Below are 20,976 nucleotides of genomic sequence, written 5' to 3'. Positions count from 1 at the left end.
CTTTGATTTTATTAACCATCTAATAAAAGTAATATTCAAAATGGGAAGGTTTCGTATTTTAAGTACGTTAATTTTAACTGACATTTATGGTAAAAAAATGACTAAATTTAGCTTTCTATACATTTTTAAACTTTTCTATAGTTGATTAATCAAATAACCAATCAACACTTTACTAAAATAAATGCATTTAGCTGCAAATATTACAATTCAATTTGTTTGTTCGCAACGTCACCTTACACCACAACTATCCAGAGTTGCCAAACGATTTCAACGTTACCTTTAAAATTATGTTCGCATATCTATATGTAATAATAATTCTGTCATAACTAAAGCCCGTGGTATGTTTTTTTACGACATTTGTTTGTTTAGGTGTTAGCTATAGTTGATTTAGTCTGCTGAACCAGTATTGTTATTGCTCTAAACGTAGTGATTTAACATTTAATTGATGCCCAGTATTTCTATATTTAGTTAACTATTAGTAATGTATTGACTGACTTTCCTTATTGATAAATTAAGGCAGGTTTATTGTCAATGCTTCGTCTCCAATTTACAATTTTTTTATAAGTTAAACACCTAACAATATCATATGCGAAATATACTTTGATCCTGCTTATTTCCAAAGGGTACTTAACCAATAAACCGCATTCGTTATTAATCATTAAACCATGTTAGTTTTAAAAAACTGAAGACAGTAGACAGATAATAGATTGCACATCATTGTGAAGAGTTTAAACAACATTGTGGTTTTTAACTATCAGAGTGCTTGTGTACCTTGTTTTTGGTTTATAATTTATTAAACTGGATTCTAAGTACGTTGTAACAAAAGAATCTAACAAAAATATATTTACTAACACTGATCAATGAATTAAAATAAAACAAGAACAGAATGCATATTAACAAAATATTGATCAATAAAAATTGGTTAAAAAAATTTAAATAAAAAGTCTAAAATATTTTGAGAGTAAACAACGTTACCACAATGTGTAAAATAAAAAAAAGAAACAACTTTTAAACAAATTTGGCGTGTTGGTCTTCACTAATATTCAAAGCAGGCCAAACATTAGTAGAAAACCTTTTTCTTTTCATGTCAGACGACACTGGCATTTCAGAAATGTGTTTATCCTCAATTTCGAGATTTTTTAAAGATTGAGGTTTGCCTAATGAAATATTTTTGTTTTGCTTTTCTTTTAAAATCAGTGAATTTGAATTGCTTAATGGTAAGTTATTAAGATTGTTTGGAAAAGTATTGACGTTATTTTTGTTTTTTAGTGTTTCAGAACTATTTCGTTCTACTGTATTAATTCTATCAACGCTTTTTGACAACCTTTCAAAACGAACTGAATCCGAATCGTCCATGTCAATAAAATTTAAATCGTTTTTACTGGATTGCTTAAACATTGGGTGATTCATTGACAGCTTAGGACTTTGATCTAAAAAGCCGTCGCTAAGATTTTTAGAGGTTTCGTTGCATAGTTGAATTGGAAATACTTGTTCTATAGCCTTGTTTGAAGTTAAAACTGAAACAGTTTCCTGTTTACAAGATATATTATGGCAAGAGTTTTGGTTTTGTACTGTACCGCAGTTGGTACAATCGCTCGACCTTCGTTGCAAGGGTTCGTGAGACAGGTAAGGTCTGAAAAATTTTCGGTCGTAAGACTGCGTTCTACTTACAGTTGGACGCGGAAGAGCGTATGTGACTACATAGGTAGGAGCTGTAACATCACAAGTAAGTAAAGGTGCTGACGAAAAATCTAACGTAAAATATACATGTTAAACTTAACAACACGAATACAAATCAGGTTTAAATTAAATGATTTAAAGCAAAGTTTACCTGATATGGGAAGTGAGAGGTTTTGTCTTTTAAGCAACTGATTTGAGCTTAAAGATATTGTTGATGACATAGATTTCGGGACTGTGGTTTTATGAAACGAGTTCAGAGATTTAGTTTCAACAAATGAAAAAGGACCAAAGTCATTTAGTTTCAATAAAGGTTTTGCTTCATTATCAGATGGATCTAATTGCATAGTTGGGTCAATACTCGTCGATGTATTGATAGATGTTATAGTAGTGACGTCATCATATAACGACGTCACAATATCAGGTGTTGAAAAAAGTTCGCATGGTTTTTGGGAAGAAATTAAACCCTGTTAAATTTTAAAAAAATGTTAGGTTAACAAATTCAAGATCATATTCCGGTTTGTTAAACTTACCTTTTCAGATAAGTCTTGTCTTGAGTCACATTCAGTTATTGGGGAAGTTTCTGAGTAAGACTTTGCTTCTATAAATTAATAATATTAAATTAAATATTTTACCAAACAAATAAAATAAAAATATTTAATGAATTTTAACAATGTCAATAACATTTTATCATGCCTTTAACATCCGTGGAAGTTATCATTTCTGATTTTGTAGTAATGTCGCTTTCATTTAGCTGCAAAAGCGATTTAATAAAATTAATAGCTACTCAATCAGAATATTATATTACTTGGAAAAAAATAATTAAATTACCTCTTGTATCTTTTCCGCACTGTTATCATCTCCATTTTCACTTGATTCAGCACGACTGTCTTCCAATTGCTGTAAACACAGCAAACAATTTATCGTAATTATTGCAATAAACAAAAATATATACTACAATTCAAATAATTCAAGTTTAAAGTTTATATAAAAATATTCAAAATTGACTTGCTTTCATTAAAACAGCTACCACCACGTTAACAAGTACAAATTGGGCCATCATTACAAACACTACAAAAAACACGGGTGATATTATCCGACTTGGACAACAGTTAACTCGGCATTCTCCACTGTCGTCACAATCTTCACGAAGAGTATCCTGCAAAAAAGTTTAATCACATGTTAGGCATTTAGTAAAAAATGTATTTAGTTGGATAAGCTTAACATTTAGGGCTAAACACACCAAACAATTATTAAGCTACTTAAAAACGTGTTTTAGATTTACTAGATATATTAGGCACGTTATTAAAAAAAACTATATTAACTTTATATAATTTAAATTTAAAAAATTTCAGGTACGTATAGACTTGCGCCACTGTTTACCTTCATAATTCCATTCCAGTTGTCACCTGTTGAAATCCGAAACAAGGTGAGAAGAGCGATGCCAAAGTTAGCAAATGTTGCATGTCTGTTCAACCCTTCACAAGGATGTTCCTCATCACATACTGAATAAAGTGAAGTATAAAAATATAGTTAAACACTAAGGCACAACAAGCCCAATAACAAAAATATTACACAAATTATGTACAAATTCTTTAGAGTTGCGCTAAAATGTTCAAAATTAGGTACAACTTGTGGCATGTCGATTCCTTTTACAAAAAAATCTTGGTACATTAACTTACCTAGAGTACCGAACAGTTCCACTCCAAGAGCAGCAAAAATAAAGAAAAGAAGAAGAAAGAGCATTCCAAGATTACCAACTTGAGGAAGAGCACAAGCAACTGTTTCCAACAAAGATCGGATTCCTTTCGATATTTTCAGCAACTTCAACACTATGAAAAAATAACACCAAATAAGTTTCAAAATTTTTATATTTAAACTTTTTCAATTTTAGTCAATAAAATTTGTGCTACCTCTTGCTATTCTGAGTACACGCATTACTCTTATAATAGTTGGGTTGATGAGTAAACCTTGATTTTCTCCTGTACTTAGGTCCTCTAGTACGATCCCCACCAAAGACAATATAACTATCAACATATCGAGTTGATTCCATTTATCACTAAAATATCTTGGAACACCGAGTGCCAAGATTTTAAGGATTGCTTCTAGTACAAACACGGCGGTGAATCCGTAATTTGCATATTTTAAAATTAAGGTCAACGTCTAAAAACAAATTATTTTATTAAAACTAAAACTGTTTTTAGATGCGTTTTATAGAGTGCTATAGAAACATTTTATAAAGTACTTATACAAAATTACATTAAGTTTTAACAATTTGACTAAAAAAAATGCGCTTAAGTAATATATTACATTTATACTGAAAACTTATACATAATTAGGTTTGATTTTAAGAATTTGACTAAATAAAAATGCGCTTACAAAATAGGCAACATTTTTACATTAATGTCTATTTACATTTAAAGTATAAGGTTTGTAATTAAAAATAACTTGTTTTCAAAATCTAAGAATTTTTGTGGTCCACACCTCGCTTTGTTGATAATGTTCAGCACCCATAGTAAAAATATTAATCCCGATAATAATCGACACCCCGACTTCAAAATACTTGCTCATACAAACTGAGTGCAGAATTCTGCGAGGTCGACTATATTTCTCAAAATACTGTGGGTCATCTATAAAAAAGGTATGAAATTTTAATAAAATTATTGACTAGATTATTATGCAATAGTTCTTTTATTTAAATAACATAAAATGATTAACTCTTTTTAAATTTGACTTATTTTTAAAAGTTATTTTTTAATTTGGCATGATAACATATGTTTTACCTTTAAAAGTAAACTTTTCAGACACAATCGACTTCCACTTTGTCCACGTTGAGCAGCATCCACTTTTCATTCCTTTCACGTGACCCTTCGCTTGGAGAATAGTTTTTCTTCTTCTGCTGGAAGGAACGTAAGACGCTTCTCCGTTCTCTAGCAAACTTCTTCGCAAAATTTGTTTCTGGAGAAGTTTTTCTGCCTTGCGACGCTTCATCTCCTGCAAAAAATATTATTTTTTAAAAATTTAAATTAAGATAAACAGATTTGAAAAAAATTTGTATTCATTATTCCATACAGACCCACTCAATTTAATTGCACGTGACTATAACATAAAATCTAGTACTTAAGCCATATTTATAAATTCTTTAAACTAGTAACTTATTAATTATCTTGAAGCTCGTGCAGTGAGTTTACAGCTATACAAAAGTAGCTACCTGTCTTCTTTTCATCTCTTCCTGCTCATGTTCCTCTCTGCACCGATGGAAATTTTCCACCACAACTCCAACAAACATATTAAGTACGAAGAAACCAACGATCAACAAAAACGAAATGAAGTAGATTAACATCCACGGATTGTAGTTTATTTGTGGCTAAAAAAAAACAAACATGACCATACTTTTTCTAAAAACGTTAAATATTCTTCCAGTTACAAAAGCAATATTTAGGCTTAAAGCTCAAGCCTATAGCTAAAGAAAAATATAATTCACCTGCATATTTACTCCTACAGCATCAATTCCGTGATACATAATTTCTACCCAACCATCTTTTGATGACAGAACAAATAATGACATAAGAGCTTGACCAAGATCGTCAAAATTATATCTTAAACCAAATTCAAATTATTTATTAACTTTATTTAAGTTTACGATTAACACAAATACATGTTAAAGACAATAATTATTAAATTACAAATTAACCTCTGATTAAGCCATTGATTTTGCGGATTTTGGAGGCATTCGTACTGTGTTGTGATATTTCGAATATATGGGCCTTCACAGTAATAAAATTTGCCCTTGAACACCTAAAATTTTAACAGAATTTAAAAAAACTTTTTCAAAAAAAGAGACCAATATTCATTGTTTTAAATTTTAAACAATTACAAAATATAAGATTAAACAGTAACCTGTACTCCGAGAATTCCAAAAATAATAAAAAATGCGCAGCAAATTAGAACAATATTTCCGATCGGTTTTAATGAAGAAATTAAGGTTTGCACAACAAGTTTAAGCCCTGGTGCTCTGTTAATAACTCTGAAGTAAAAAAGCTTTGTTAATTACAAGTTTATAGAAAAATACAGAAAATGGTTAAAATCCCCATTTTTACATTTAAAGAAGTGCAGCTTCAGAAATCCTTTTTTCTTATAATTTTTGGCAAAAAAAGTTTTTGTTCACCTAAATAAAATGACCATATCACGTGCATAGCGAATGCATATCATTATCGCGTAAAAAAATCAGATCAATTTTCTCTTGGCAAGGTCGATATCATTATAAGTAAAAGCGTGTGAAATGACATTGATGGCCATGGATAGTTTTAATAATTAATCATAGATTACCTTAAAGGTCTAAGTGCACGAAGCAGACGAAAAATACGGAGAATTCCTAATAGTTTCGAGCCGCCACTGTAAGTTAATGTCATAATAATATCGACCAACGATGTCGTAACCAGAAAGAAGTCCAAAACGTTCCATCCACTAAAAACATAAAACAAAAAACTGAACTAAAAACAGAAAACAACTGAAGTATATAGTACTGGCGTAGATTTAAATAGCATTTAAACTGTTATGCAACTTATATTACATTTAACAACTTATAATGTTATTTGAATTTAACATATTGATATCTTACCTTTTAAGGTAGGTGTTTGGACCAATGCATAAACCTTTTGCAATAACTTTAAGCATCAATTCAACAGTAAAAACGGCAGTAAATATGTTGTTTAGAATATCTATTGTGTGCCTTTCCTGTTTAACATTATTTTTAGCAATTTTGTAAAATAGTTTTTTAACAAACATTATTAATGCATTAACAAAATCTTATCAGTAACTTTTACGTTAAAATTTATTATTATATTTGTTTATACCTGGCCGTTTGGATCTAATGAAGGTCTTTCCATGGCAATTGTTATACAATTACCAAATATAAATAACAAAATAATGTTATCAAATATCTGACTCTGTACAATCTTAAGCAGATATTTTCGAAAACTGTAAAAAAAATAAAATAAATTAAAATATTTTTAAACATAGAAATAGTAATACATTTTATTGAAATATTTGAATGCATAATAACCTGTTATCTGGTGCAAATAGGTAAAGTGACCAGTCCTTGTGTTTTTTGGTATATTTCTTGCAATTAGAGCAGCAAGAATAACAAAGTTTGGTCTAAAACAATTTAAAGCATTAATTCTTACAAATCATAAACGTAGAAAAAAAATATATATAAAATTAATCATTATTAATACCTAAAAATAACAGTTATTCTTTGTGGAAATCCAAATTTTTACTAATCAAGTACAAAAGATCTTACAAATTAAAAAAGTTACCCTTTTTCTACTTTTTTCTTTACAGCTATTTGGAAGCGTAGATTCAAAGTTGTTCGTTTTAACAGATTTAATCGGTTTTATTTGATAGTAAGCATCTTCTTTAAAATTAGAATAACCTTTTGATAAACAAATATAAATTAAAAGTTTAACACCAACAAAAATAATAATTTACACAAGTTTAACATTTATGTAAAACTTCACTTTAAACATATATATATGAATATCTCTTACTTGGATTTAAAACTTTGTTCAAAGATGTTTCATCACTACCATCATAACTACAATTACTATACATATCATCGTTGTCGCAATGACCTAAACAATAATTCATGCTTACTTGATTTGTTAAACGCAAAGTACAGATATTGATGTTTTGAAATTACCATTATTTTAAATAGTTTAAAAAATATATTTTGAATACAAACCATCGCTATCTTCTTCATTAGATACGAGAGACTGTTCTTCCAAAGGAATCTTTCTCCATCTCAGTAACCTTCTTGATCCAGTTCTGCTAAGTTCTCTGTGGTTTACGCTCAAGTTTGACTAAAACAAAGTTTATAATAATGTTGATGTAAATAAGATTAGGTTGTTTTTTTACTTACATTACAAATAGTAATTAACATGGCCTTTAATTTTGTATATATTGCAAAATTTAATTAAAGATTAAATATGTTACCTCTTCGCTAGATTTTCTAGAAAGCAAAACATGCGAAAGTTTTTGTTTGCTTAAAAATTCGTCATCTTCTGCAAGATCAATTTTTTCTTCACGTGATTTGGTTCCCGGCCAATTAGGATTCAAATGTAAAACTGGGGTAGACAAGGGCGTGGCCGCAGTTCTTGTTATAACAGGAAGAGTTGTTTCTTGATTGACTGAAAGATACTCAGAAAACTTAGGTTCGAAAGAATCTGTGATTGAATTAATTTAAAAAAATGTTTTACTAGTCGGTGTTCGATCGTAAATTTTGTTTTATTTTTATTCAGTTTTAAGATTTTACCAAGTTTCTGTTTAGTTTTAGGCATTTTTGAGAGTAAACCAACTCTCTCTTCGTTTTCTCTCTTCTCCACCTGCTCCTTTTCCTCCTCGCTCTCACTAGAGTCACTCGAGTTGTTACGATCCTCAGCCTCGCTTGCACCCTATATATTTGGCAAAATATTAATATTATCCTTAAATTATATTATTATCAAGTTTAGTTAATTTTTATTTTTACTTTTGAAGTATTTTAACCGATCATTCTTTACTAAACGTTTTAACATTTTGTCCATGCCAAAAAGGGTGATTTAAAAAACAACAAAACGAACATGCGAGGGTGCTGGCTTCGTCCTTCTACGACGAGTTGGCAGGGGTTGTCTTAATCCCAGTGCGTTCGCCATTTTCTTTGTGTACTCTTCTCCGACCTGTCTCGACATTATGACGTCATCGTCTTCCTCAGCGTCTTCGTCGCTGCTCGAATCTGTTGCGTCGTCAATGACGACAGGATCCGGGTAGCACTACGTCACATAAATCAGTAAACACGTGGTGGCAACAATGAAATGGTTGAAAACATCGTGCACACCAATATCACATAGCAATTTTATAGTAAGTATTTAAGTTTCCAATAAATTCAATTCTAACAAAATAATATTATAATAATCATATTTGTACGCTTTTTCGCCTAACAACGTTTTATTAAATACTAAAAAACGGCACTAGCTAAACCCAATTATTTAACCTTTACTATAAATGCAAATCAATCAATAAACCACACTTTACATGCAAAAATATCTATTTTTTTCAACTCAAGTGCACAAAATACAAAATTTATTATTCATAATCAAACTTAAATTTTAAGTTAAAAAAATAAAAATACCTCAGCTTGAAAACCTTCAACAAGTATAGCAACCAATAGATTAAACAGAACATAATTGCCAATTGTCATTAACGTAATAAAGTAAATTGAGGCGAACGGTGACGTAGATGACATTCCGTTGTAGAGAACCATATTCCAATCTTCTTGTGTTAAAATCTATATAAAAACTTAGCATTTTTAATAAATGTTTCACAAAACCAAATTATTAGTAGCAGAAAAAGGCGCTTTGCAATAGCCTAATAAATGTAATATTTTACTTATACCTGAAATACAGTTACAAAAGCCCATAGCAGGGAGTCAAAGTTCTTTCGATCACATTCAGTGATTCCATAATCATCCACCCAACAAAACTCACAACCAAATAAATGCATTCCCAGAATACTGAAAGATGCAATAACGTTATTTGTAACCTATACAGTTTTAATACAACTAATACAGTGTTATTGTAAGCAATACTGGCTTGGAGAAATATTTGTATATAGAGGTGAAAACTTAAAAAAGTACTGACAAATTAGAGTATTTGCTTTACCTGAAGATAAAAATAAATAAAGTAAGAAGCATCATAAATGTAGCAACGTTATCCATTGTTCTCATTAAAACTACTAGCTGGCGACGTAACGCAGGAAGAAATCGAACTAGCTTGAGGACTCTAAGAAGACGAAAAGTCCGGAGAACTGATAATCCTCCGCCATTTTCGGTGTCAACAGCTATCTCCCATATTCTATAAAAACCACCAAAAAAACAATTTAAATCTTTTTATATAAAAGTGATGATTTAATTATTAACATACTTTATTATATTCAAAAGTATTTCAACCAACACAAAAATATATTATATTTAGTAATCACACGAAATTTTATTTATAATTATTGTACCCAACACACTTTTACATTATATTTAATAATCACTCAAAATGTGTATTTGCTTTACTCATCTTACTTTCCCATTCATTATCAATTAACTCAATGAAAAAATAGTGCATTTTAAATTATGTATTCAAACAAATAAATAATTAATAAGTTGCATAGATATCTCGAGGTTAAAGCGATATAGGTTTAATTAAATGCAATTAACCTAATTATAAAAAAATTCAAGTTCGAATAGGTTTTCTTTTGCCATGATAACGTAATTCAACATCAAAGACTTTATTAAAAAAGTTTTTTTTTAATCAAAATCAAGTATAAAAGGCTTTAAGATTTACCCTATTATAACAACGACCGCATCAAAGATATTGTACAAGTTCTTTGTGTACCCCAGAATTCCATAAGCTATAAGCTTAGATGCCATTTCAAGGGCAAACAACGTAGTGAACACAATGTTACTTATCTCCAGAATATCAGTTAACGTATCGGGCTAAAAAAAACAACAATATGGTAAAACCAACATTGATGTAATTCTGTACAATACAACGGAAATATAAAAATCCTATCTATTTACTTAATTTACCAAAATTTTTCCGACAAATAACATATAAAAAGTTAACAATACGATTTTGGTAAAAAAAAATATTTAAAACAATATTTGTTGCATAATTTATGAACAATTATAGCATATTAGCTAATAAAACTTTTAAAAGAATAATTTTAAAATTATTAAACTCATATTTTAATTTGTTTTACCAATAAACATAAATTACTTGGTTATGATGCTCTATGCCCATACTCAATGTATTGATCAAGATTGCAATCATAATAAATCGGTTAAAGTATTTGCTGTCAACTATTTCTTTCATTTTAGCCGAGAAAGCCGAGATAGCATCATTAAATTGGGTCCATTTTGCCTATATTTAAATATAAATGCATCAGCCTTGCATAATCTATCAAAATGGTTGGATATACTGTATAGAATTATTGTGTGTTTATTTAATGACCCTAGGTATTAGACTGTTAAGTAAAAATAAGTTAATACAACTTTTACCTTAATTGGTTTTAATGAACAGCATGTGCAGCATCGCGATTTCTTTTTTCGACGAGAAATTTTTTCTCCGACCGCGTCTTCTGCGCTTGGTTCAAAACAATTCGCATTTCTGATGTCATAAACCGAACACGAACAATCGAGATCTGACGTCACGCGGCTACGCGGCAACGAAGAAAACAGCGACGACTTTCTTCTATCTGTTAATATGTTGCATAAACGCATATTTATTACAAAAACAACAAAGGTAAAAGAGCAAAACGTTATTTGAATAACAGAAGTTTATAAATATTTAAAGCGAGCAAGTTAAATGTCATCTGCGTTCGGTTATTCCATTCCCAAATCACAGCCAATGACTCATGTAACGTGGTCCGTGATCCTCGTCTCGATAAGAATACAATAATAGCTCGAATCTAAATATGTAAGCGCGAGATATATATTACAGTTATTAACATCTTTAAACCTGCATCAATGACGTCATTCTCAGCAGATTGGATTTGTCGTTTGACGTTAAACAAAGAAGGCGATAAATTTTGTACATCTAAATAATCTATCCCCGATTTAAGCGGAGTCATTTTAAACAGTACTTCACCCCTGCTTTGTGACGTAATGTGTACGTCACCACTGTTACGTCGTTCAGGGGTAATCGACATTGATATTTGGGATGTGGATGAGGAAGGTTGGGAAGGAGATTGAATCATTAATCTGCAAAAAGAAAAATGTTTAAATGTTATTAAAAAAATGAAATAAAAACACAAAATTAAAAATTATAAGAATTATCTAAATGTTGTTAGGCTGAAATAAGATAAAGTTTAAAAAGTGATAACTTTAATGTACAGCAAGTTTATTTCAAATTTCCTAATAAAGTTATTTTATTTAATCCTAACCCCCCTTGATAAATGACTTCTTTATATATTTAGAACATTTCACAGAGTTTAACTTATTTATTAAACCTACCTAATAGAATTCTTTAAATTTGGTATCTCGATCGATTCGGAATCATAATCTGTTATCATCAACCTTGGTGTTCCTACCGTTGGTTCGAGTACCGGTGAGGTTCTGTTAACTTCGATGCTTACTGTTGTGTCTACGGGGTCCGAGATGTGGTAATGATGATGATGGTGGTGGTGGTGATGATGAAAATGGATCATCTTCTTTTTTTTAGTTTTGCGTTCAATCGGACCCATTACATCATCGTGATTGGATCGTTGTTTTTGTTTGTAGTTAAACCATTTTCTAAATATTTTAAAATGTTAGAAATGTAATGCAATAAAAAACTAATAAAGTATTTAAAACTCAATTAGCAATCTAATTTATAGATTTAAAAATATTAACAATATTTCTAAAGATATATATAATTTGCACTTTGTGTCATAATAAAATATCAGTTAAAATATAACTTCCATTTAACACATAAATAGTCAAGTTACTTGTGAAGACTTTTTTTGTGTGAGTTTATATAACTAATTGCAAAAAAAATTTACCTAAACTTAAAAAAGAAGAGACTTAAAAGAGGTCAAATAAAAACAATTAATTTAAATAATTGATTAAATCGATGGAAAAGCATGTAAATTGCAATCGTAATCCCTAAATTAAATTTCAGATAACCAGATTTATTACAACTTTAAGCACACCATCTTAAAACAACTACCTTTTCAATCTTCTTTTACTCTTTCTCCAAATGTGTGAAATATATTTTAATAACTCTTCGTAACAGTTACCAGGTGGTGCGTAACTAGCTAGAGTACTATCGTTCGACTTAAACCTAAGTCTTTGTTCCTCCATAAGACGTTGCTCTCTTTGCTTTGTTTCAGAGAACTGAGTGGCAATTACGACCAGACATAAGTTGATCATGAAAAACGAACCAATCTGAATACAGGTATAAAAATAATAAATACATGCAACATTGCATTGAAAAAAGGTAGATAAGAATATCAATAGATGTTTATAATTATATACAATTTAGTGACAAATAAAAATACTTTAACTACAAATAATGTTAAAAAAAAACTAATTTAACAGGTATTTTTATTTTTTAAAAACTTAAAAAATTTACTTACCACAATTAAAAAAATAAAATAAATAAAACTATAGAATGAATATCCATCCATAACATAATACATTATATCTGCCCATCCTTCTAAACTGATGACCTAAGAAATAAATGTTCACAATTTTTTGAAATACAACATAACTTGCAAGTAATTATAACATTAAATATATTGACAAAGTTTATAATTAGATTTTAAAATTAAGAATAAAATTTTACAAAAATATAAATACATTTATGTGTAAGCTATATAATGTAAAACAATAAACAGTGCATATTAAAAAGTTTTATTTGACAAATCGTTTAATATATAAAGTTATATACCAAACAAAACTTTTTAAATAGAATCGCATATCTTTACCTGAAAAATTGCAACCCAGGCATACATAATGTTATCAAAGTTTATGGCATTTTGAAAAGGGTTGACGTCACTCGCTCGACATGTGTCATAATATTGATTCCAGTCTATACAGTTCGTTCCTGACGACAGAAAATCATTTTAAAACTTGGAATAAATTTCGATTATTATCTATGAAAAACATATCTATTTTATTTATGTACAGTTTCAACCCAATATAAAATACTTACCATTTATAGTTGAATTATCTATATATAACGTATTAGGTAAATCCCCAATGACGAAGGAAGAAATATTTAGACTGCAAGTTATACCGTCCAGTTCGGTAGGTTGAATAATTTCACGATCGTTGCATCTTAGTTCACCGTTGTTGTAGGGAAGTGAACAAACTGTGGCTCCACCGGAATGGTCGTGTTCAGAAAAATAGCGATTCAAGTTTAAGCTAAAAACATTAGAACCACAAGAAAAATTAAAAATCATTAATTTTAACTTACTTTAAAGCGTGTTTGAAATTTGCTACTTAATTATTGTCTATAAAACACTTAATAGGCAAGTGAAATATATAAGCTAATTCAAATGCTTGATTTTTTGTTGCAAAGTGACGAAAATTGACACCCTATAAATTTGGCAAAACCAAAAACAAGTTCTGTGAGTTGCAATAAATTATAAACAACAAGATAAAGTGTGAATCATTTTGCGGTTGAAATTTGGTCAACAAAAATACCCAATACAAAATTTACAAAACAACGCACGTGCAATTTTTAAATGTTTAGGTTACATTAAAAGTGTTTTAAACTTAGTTTCATTAAAAACAAACATTCAGCATAACTCAAATTATAAATTAAAAAAAGGGATAAATATAGTAAACCGGTTACCACAATACACTTAATTCTATTTGTGCCTTTGCAAATGCATATGAACTATTCTTACAAGCTAAGCATTTGTAATTTAGATAAGTACGTGGTGAACTTTTTAAAGGACAATCATATCAAGTTTTAAACTGAATTTAATGGGTTTGCACCTAATAGAATTTTAAGCTATTGTTTATAGTTTTAAGTTACTTGTCAGAAATTTATCATAAAATAAATTCAAAAAAACGCAAATATTGTTAAAATTTACCCAATAATCTTTAACAGCTTATAAAACCAACAATTACATTGGTTTCATTATTTTATTTAAAATCAATATAAAAGCTTGTTTATTTTTACTAAAGCAAATATGCTTAAGTTTCTCTTTTTAATTTAGCTCAGGTTTTTTATTTATTTTATTTAAATTACAACTATATAATTAATATTAATATGTCATACACATTTTTTTAATTTTTTAAATGTTGGTAATTATAACGAGATGAGATTTTTGTGGATTTTAAATAATTGTAGACGACAAGTTCAAAAAGTTAAGTAGATTAATGAGTAATAGGTCATATTTGTTTATGTGTACTTACTTTAAATAATCTTTAAGCCAACTTACAACAAAAAGCACTTTAAATTTTAAAACAAAAAAATTATTAATTTACCATTAGCGTTATGTCAAAATTGTTTTTTTAAATTAACGCAACCCAATTTAAGTTTTTAATATCAAATACATTATAATTTTTTTTTACTTTTATATTTTCTGTACCTTGTGTTGCTTTCCAGCAACGTCACGTGGCCACTATCGGTGTTAAAAAAGCTTGAATTAAGAAAACAACGTTGTCTTAAAGTTCCTTCCCATAATTGGACGGCGACTACTCCAAAAATGAAAAACACGAAGCTACAGAGAAGAAGAACGTTTCCCAACATTGGCAAGGTGTCAAGCAACAACATCACCAAAATGCGCATACCTTAAACACAAGAGTTTACTAATTTAAGTCTTTATTATGTTATTTAAGGCTTAAGAGATAAACAAAGCAACGTATTAGTTTGATAATATCAAGATGACCACAGCCGTAACGAATGTATAAATAAGATTGAAATTTAAATTTACACGATTTTAATTCTGCAGTATAAGCAAATTTTAAATATGAAATGGTGTAGACAATGTGTAAACGCCACTTGTGTTTTGTTTGTGCTTGTTTTTGTGCTTGTTTTTCGTATAGCCGTTATCTGACCCTTTAACCATAGCGTTATGTCATTTTTTGAACTATATTCACATTAAAATCCGATTTCAACATTAGCAGCAAAGCGTTTAAATAAAAGTCGTAACGTTTTTAAAAAAATTTTAAAACAAATTTGCAAAATTGTGTAAAAAACAAACAGGTTACAAAAAATAATTTTTAATAATGATATTTACTTGGGACTCTGTTAATAGCACGAAGTGGTCGTAAAACTCTAATCGTCCGAACTGCTGTAAAGTTGACAGCATCTTCCATTTGCAAGGTGTACTCAATCATACTGTTAAAACAAAATTTTAATATATTAACGTTCGATCATTTTTATAAGCACAATTTTTGCTGTTTAGTTAAAAAACAAGAAAACGGGGTTTCGTAAACTCTGTGTCAGGCAGAAGGCACATTTTTATGTTTAATTTAACAGCAAATTGTGATTTATATTCGCAAAAGAGTTAGCAACAAAGTTTTACATTAGTCTTGTCAATATTTCTCAGAAAAAATTCTTTAAATAAAAGAAAATCCATAAAAGTGTTTTGTATATCGAGTTTATGTTACTACTTCCGCAAACCACAATTGTAGAATAGTCAGAATTAAGCCCTTATTTAAAAGACCACACTTTAAAAACTTAGTTTCGATTTCAGACAAATCACGGGGTTAAATAAACAAAGACAATTCATTTAAGGAGAAAAACTAGGTCACTTCAATTTAATGGAGCCATCCTTAACAGGGCATCTTTTATTTGTTAACAACGAAACTATGTTTTTTCATGGCCCGGTTAATATGTAAAGCAAGGCAAATGATATCAACATAGTAAATGTTTAAAACTGCATTTTGAACTAATTCTAAACAAGTTTTGGAATTTAGTCTATAAACACTTAACATTTGTTTATTAAAAAACAAAGTACTGGAGCTTCATTCCTTGATTATTATAGGCACAAATGTCAGGCCAAGTGAATGCTGTCATCCCTTAATTTACAGCTCAGTTCATTTCATATCGTAATGGAGAAGTCCTTTCAAAGAACCCTAATTTGCAATTTAAGATTTTAATAATTCATGTAACGTTAATCCACTTTATATATATACAGTTACCGGACAAAAAACCTGCCATTTTCTTTTATATTCGCATTAGAAATTATTTAATATCTACGTAGTCGATGGCTACGTGATAGGCAACGACCGATTTTCGATAAAGCAGCGGTAATTCTGTAAATTCGAATCAATAATTATTTGCTTATTGTAAATTAAAAATAACAATAAATAAACGAAAACCAATATAGTTTAAATGATATTTAAGTAACGCTTTTTATTGCATACCAAAAATATATTTTTAAAGTTCGTTTTAATCAAGCACATCAATCTTTTTTCATCCTAAGAGACCGATTTAATAAGTTTGTTGCGAATCATAACAACAAAAGATTTCGCCATTGACCCAGCCACGAAGCCTGATTATCAAACATAATATTATTCTTTTTAGTCCGGACTGTAAGAAAAACATTTTACAGTAAACCCACTTACTTGTAACGCAAGCACTTTGAACTAAGGTTCACACAAAACCACAGACAATGTCACATGTATTATTTATTGATCTCACGGAATGTAATGTAGGCAACAAAATATTGTTGTTAACACACCTGGAGACGGAAGACTATAAAATGTGGCTGTATTCTTAAAATTTTCTAACCAAAAAACCGACAAAAAGAATTTTTAACAGGAGAATGTTAAGACCAAGTAATAAAGCAAGCTACCGTTTCGTTAATATTCATTTAATTCCATTTACTTCAATTCTTATTAACACAAATATTGATCATAGTCAAACAAACATCACCTAATCAAGCCAAATTTAGTTTCCGAACAATTACAGTAAAAATAGTAATGTGTACTTACCCACAAACGACTATAAAGCAGTCCAATCTGTTCCATGCCTCGCCAAGATATCCAAGTCGCCCCCATACGCCCATTGCCAACATTTTAATCAACATTTCGATGGCAAAAAATGCAAATACAAAATGATCAAAAACCTGTAAATATAATAAAAAAAATACAATATGGTTTTGGTAAAATATATTAAAACATTGTTCAATATGATTGTGGTAATATAAAACAATGTATGTACATTTCAATTAATCAACTAAATATGAATTTAAATTCTTTAAAATAACTTAATAATGAAATTTATTATTTGTTCGGGCTTTCAGTTGAATAGGCCTAAAAACCGCAAGTTAAAATGTAAAGTGTTTGTTTTTGAGGTCAACGAAAATGTCAAAACTATATTTGAATTACACAATTATATGTCATGAATTTAAAATAATAATATATATTTAAATTTATGTAGCATTTAGGTTTCCATTCTTTATGATTGAATAAAAAGGTTAAAAGATCACAAGACCTTAAAAAAAGTTATATAAAGCCAAGCCTATTTGTTCAGACTAAAAAAACAACAAAATAAATAGAGTAAAATTTGGAAAAAATGCTTAATAATTCAATTTAGAAACATATTTTCGAATTAAAATGTAAATTTACCTCTAATAAAATACAACGCTGAGCTACACAGCCAGTCTCTTCGCCGTTTGAACAGGGTTGATAAAGACCAAGCGTAACACAGTTCAACAGTATAACCAACATGCTAATTCTTTCAAACCACGTAAAAGAAAATAAGGTTAAGGAAAATTAATTTTTTAAACTGATAATTAATTTATAATTTTGAAAAACAAAAATCAATATTTAATAAAGAATAAATGTATTGGAATTGGATAAAGAACAAACAATCTATAATTTTAATCTACCCTGTCTTTTCAATATGCAGTGCCAATCAATTGATAATAAATATTGAAAATATATATGCAAGCCATATATATAAAAAAAAATTTTACAGTACAGAATTCAACATATGATTAAAAAAACTAAACATTTACAGCATAACAATTAATGTTATTATAACCTTAGTTTTACTATAAGGTCAACACAAAACGCGATTTATTTTTTACAGTTCGTTAGTTAAACAAAATATCGATTTTGAATCGTTTTTCGAAAACTCACGATTTAGCGATAACATGTAATGTACTCTCTACACGCTTAAATCTATCTAAACATCTTCGAAATAATTCGATTTACAGTCAATTCCCGTTGTTTAACGTTAAATGTAAAAACGTATAATTGCCGAAGCAGAATACACGATAATTAACTCCTGTAATTAGATTTGCCAAGCCTACTAAAGCACGACTGAGTAACATGTAACTTTAAACGCCAAAACGTGTGTCGACAAAAAAATGTATGTCTCCATATATTCTACCCAAGCTAATTAAACATATTAACACTATTACATCACATACCTTATATCACAAACATGAACCGAATAGTAAGTTTATTGTAACCCTCAACCCTATACTTTACCAACATGATCGCGTTTTTAATTCGCTTTAGGGCCTATATACATTTCCGTTGCATGTAGGAAGTATAATGTTAAAGTCTAAATGTCTTAACGAATTTTCTCCCACAGCGCTTTGTTAAAATATACGATATTCGAGGTATACATAACAACATACCGTATACACAAAATATGGGTATAACTAAAATTCCATAACTAGAATTTACAAAAGGTAACTAATTTAAGTATATCCAAATTTAATCAAATAAATTTACATACGTCTGAATAAACTTATTAAAAATAACTATATTTATATTCACAGTTACTTTTCTTATAATAACTACTAAATTAAAAAAAAATTTGTGATAAAAAGGATATGGATTTGCAACCAGTCTCAGACACCAAATTCTCGGAATCGATTCCTGCTTCAAGCAAACGAAAACAACTGGATTTAACCCCGGGAACAAATGAGGTTCATCGTCGTTGGATTTCTCAGAAAAATCAACAGAATTATCTTGTTCAGTGTCGCTGTTAGGCTCCGATGTAATGTCCGGTACGAAAGCTACTGTTTTTCCCGTGACTTGCGACATTTTTTGCACTTATTCAAAGTCACGTGAAAGTAAAAACGTGATTGCTCTTGTGCCGCTTCTGTAGTAGCATGTTTATCTCATATTTAAATCTAAGTTAATAAACACTTTTAAGTTAAACACTATTCTGTTCAGATAAGAAAATGCAAAGTTAAATAAATGCTGATCAATATTAACCAAAAAAATGCTGATATTTTAATTTGTTATTTGTAATTAAAATAGCAAGACCTTGCAGAATTTTTTAAACCTTCTGATCAGACTTTAAGCAAGTTACTACGCTATAACTGTGAAAGCCTTAAATTTCACTTACTATTACGAATAAAATAAAGATATCAAGTACAACTTAGTATTCTACACTCTGTTTGATTTAAACTTGATTTTCGTAAGCGCGAGGCAAACAATGAATCACTTCGTTTTCTTTTCGTCGGGCAGGTTCGGTTTGTATTTCCACCAACAACCACAGGGCCAATCAGGCAACGTTAGCTATTTAACTCTACTTTTCCGACTATTTGACATAACATATAGCCCATGGCATAGTTCTCAAATCAGCGGTACTCGTAATTTTACTGTCTGAGAAACTCGACGTCGCGCGATTCCTAGGAATTAGGCAAATGTCGGGCGAATATTACGCCTCCATTTCCTTTATTTTTAATGTTGAGCCCTACCTATTTTATGATATTGTACGCCGACAGACTAATACAGAGATAAAAGCTTAAAAAATTTGACAATCGTAAGCCAATAGACCATAAAACGCTATATAGACCTAATGTTTTTTCAAGCCTAAAATGCTACCTGTATTCTATGTCGTACAATATAGTATCAGCAGATTGTTAAAACATTTAAATCTCAATTTTCTCACGGCATAAGCAGATCTAAACACGGCAATTTCTATTACGTTCTAATCGAGATTTCGCATCGACCATCAAGGCTGTAATTATGGTGACGTAAGCGCACCTATACTAGTACAAAAATTCGATCGTATAATTATACTGCTGCACATACGTAGCGCACTGACGCTATATGCAATCGAACGTAATGACTTATGTACTTTTTCTGTAATTCCAACCTCTGGGAATCGAATCACCAAGGATAAAATTGTGCGACAATATAAAAATTTCATTAATCGTTTTTGATTACCGCTCCGTAAACCCTCTGGTGAGGCCGTTGGGTACCACGAGCAAACCGACGCTGACATGACCTTTGCCAATTCAAGTTCATTCGAGCATTCTCAAACATGTGAATTTTCAAATCTTAGCGCAAAGTTTTTTTAACAAAGATTCTCCTTATGTCGACCTACATTTTTGCGTTAAAACTTTTCTGATTTTTGTTACGTTGCAATTTTAGTTGGTACGTTAATTCGATTTTCCTTTTCCACGAACAAAACTCAATATTCCGCTTTACCACTTTCCAATCGATAAGTCAACTAGATTGTCACCCACAATTAAATGTTACTGCAACAAAAAACCTTTAAGGTAAAAGGATCTGATTGACTAAATGTCCATTCCAAAAAAATAAAATTTCATTTAAATATTCACTTGCTTGCAAAAAAAAATAAAAAAATTAACTATTTCGATACATAAATCACAACAGTGTTTAAAATTAAACTGACTACACCTTGTTTAACGTAACAATACTTCTAGTTCTCTACTCTACCGAAAATCAACGAAACTCCACAAGTACCACGCTATACACTAGTCAGTCAGTTATTCGAACGAAGAATGAGAGAAAAGTACAGCGACCGGTATTAGCACTTACCGCTTGGCGAAAGAGGG

The 20,976-nt window shown here is 29.7% G+C and overlaps 1 protein-coding gene across 1 annotated transcript; it reads right to left on the bottom strand.

The window, feature by feature from the left end:
• Positions 1–746: 746 nt before the first annotated feature.
• LOC145755368 (voltage-dependent T-type calcium channel subunit alpha-1G-like) lies at positions 747–19,324 on the bottom strand. The gene is made up of 42 exons (XM_082571597.1): positions 18,997–19,324; positions 17,774–17,895; positions 17,138–17,271; positions 15,436–15,536; positions 14,785–14,986; positions 13,395–13,606; positions 13,168–13,286; positions 12,817–12,909; positions 12,408–12,625; positions 11,714–11,992; positions 11,220–11,461; positions 10,760–10,956; positions 10,479–10,622; positions 10,044–10,195; positions 9,372–9,563; positions 9,106–9,223; positions 8,843–8,998; positions 8,295–8,483; positions 7,991–8,129; positions 7,672–7,901; positions 7,421–7,538; positions 7,227–7,310; positions 6,996–7,111; positions 6,743–6,834; positions 6,534–6,657; positions 6,299–6,414; positions 6,007–6,144; positions 5,578–5,704; positions 5,372–5,475; positions 5,162–5,276; positions 4,889–5,044; positions 4,461–4,671; positions 4,162–4,307; positions 3,591–3,840; positions 3,360–3,509; positions 3,061–3,182; positions 2,690–2,836; positions 2,509–2,577; positions 2,374–2,431; positions 2,211–2,278; positions 1,832–2,144; positions 747–1,751 (listed from the first exon to the last, which is right to left on the bottom strand). The coding sequence occupies exons 1-42, from the start codon at positions 19,205–19,207 to the stop codon at positions 1,009–1,011; spliced, it is 7,017 nt and encodes a 2,338-aa protein (XP_082427723.1). The 5' UTR covers positions 19,208–19,324; the 3' UTR covers positions 747–1,008.
• Between the last annotated feature and the right edge of the window lie 1,652 nt (positions 19,325–20,976).

This window comes from Corella eumyota, chromosome 1, assembly GCF_963082875.1.
Source record: "Corella eumyota chromosome 1, kaCorEumy4.1, whole genome shotgun sequence".
Classification (NCBI taxonomy): domain Eukaryota; kingdom Metazoa; phylum Chordata; class Ascidiacea; order Phlebobranchia; family Corellidae; genus Corella; species Corella eumyota.
This window is presented reverse-complemented; position numbering and strand designations above follow the sequence as displayed.

Coding starts and splice junctions, on each gene's coding strand:
- LOC145755368 (XM_082571597.1), bottom strand. CDS start 19,207: ATGTCGCAAGTCACGGGAAAAACAGTAGCTTTCGTACCGGACATTACA. Junction 11,462..11,713: donor AATTTAAAGAATTCTATTAG/GTAGGTTTAATA, acceptor TTCTTTTTGCAG/ATTAATGATTCAATCTCCTT. Junction 2,145..2,210: donor GACAAGACTTATCTGAAAAG/GTAAGTTTAACA, acceptor AAAATTTAACAG/GGTTTAATTTCTTCCCAAAA.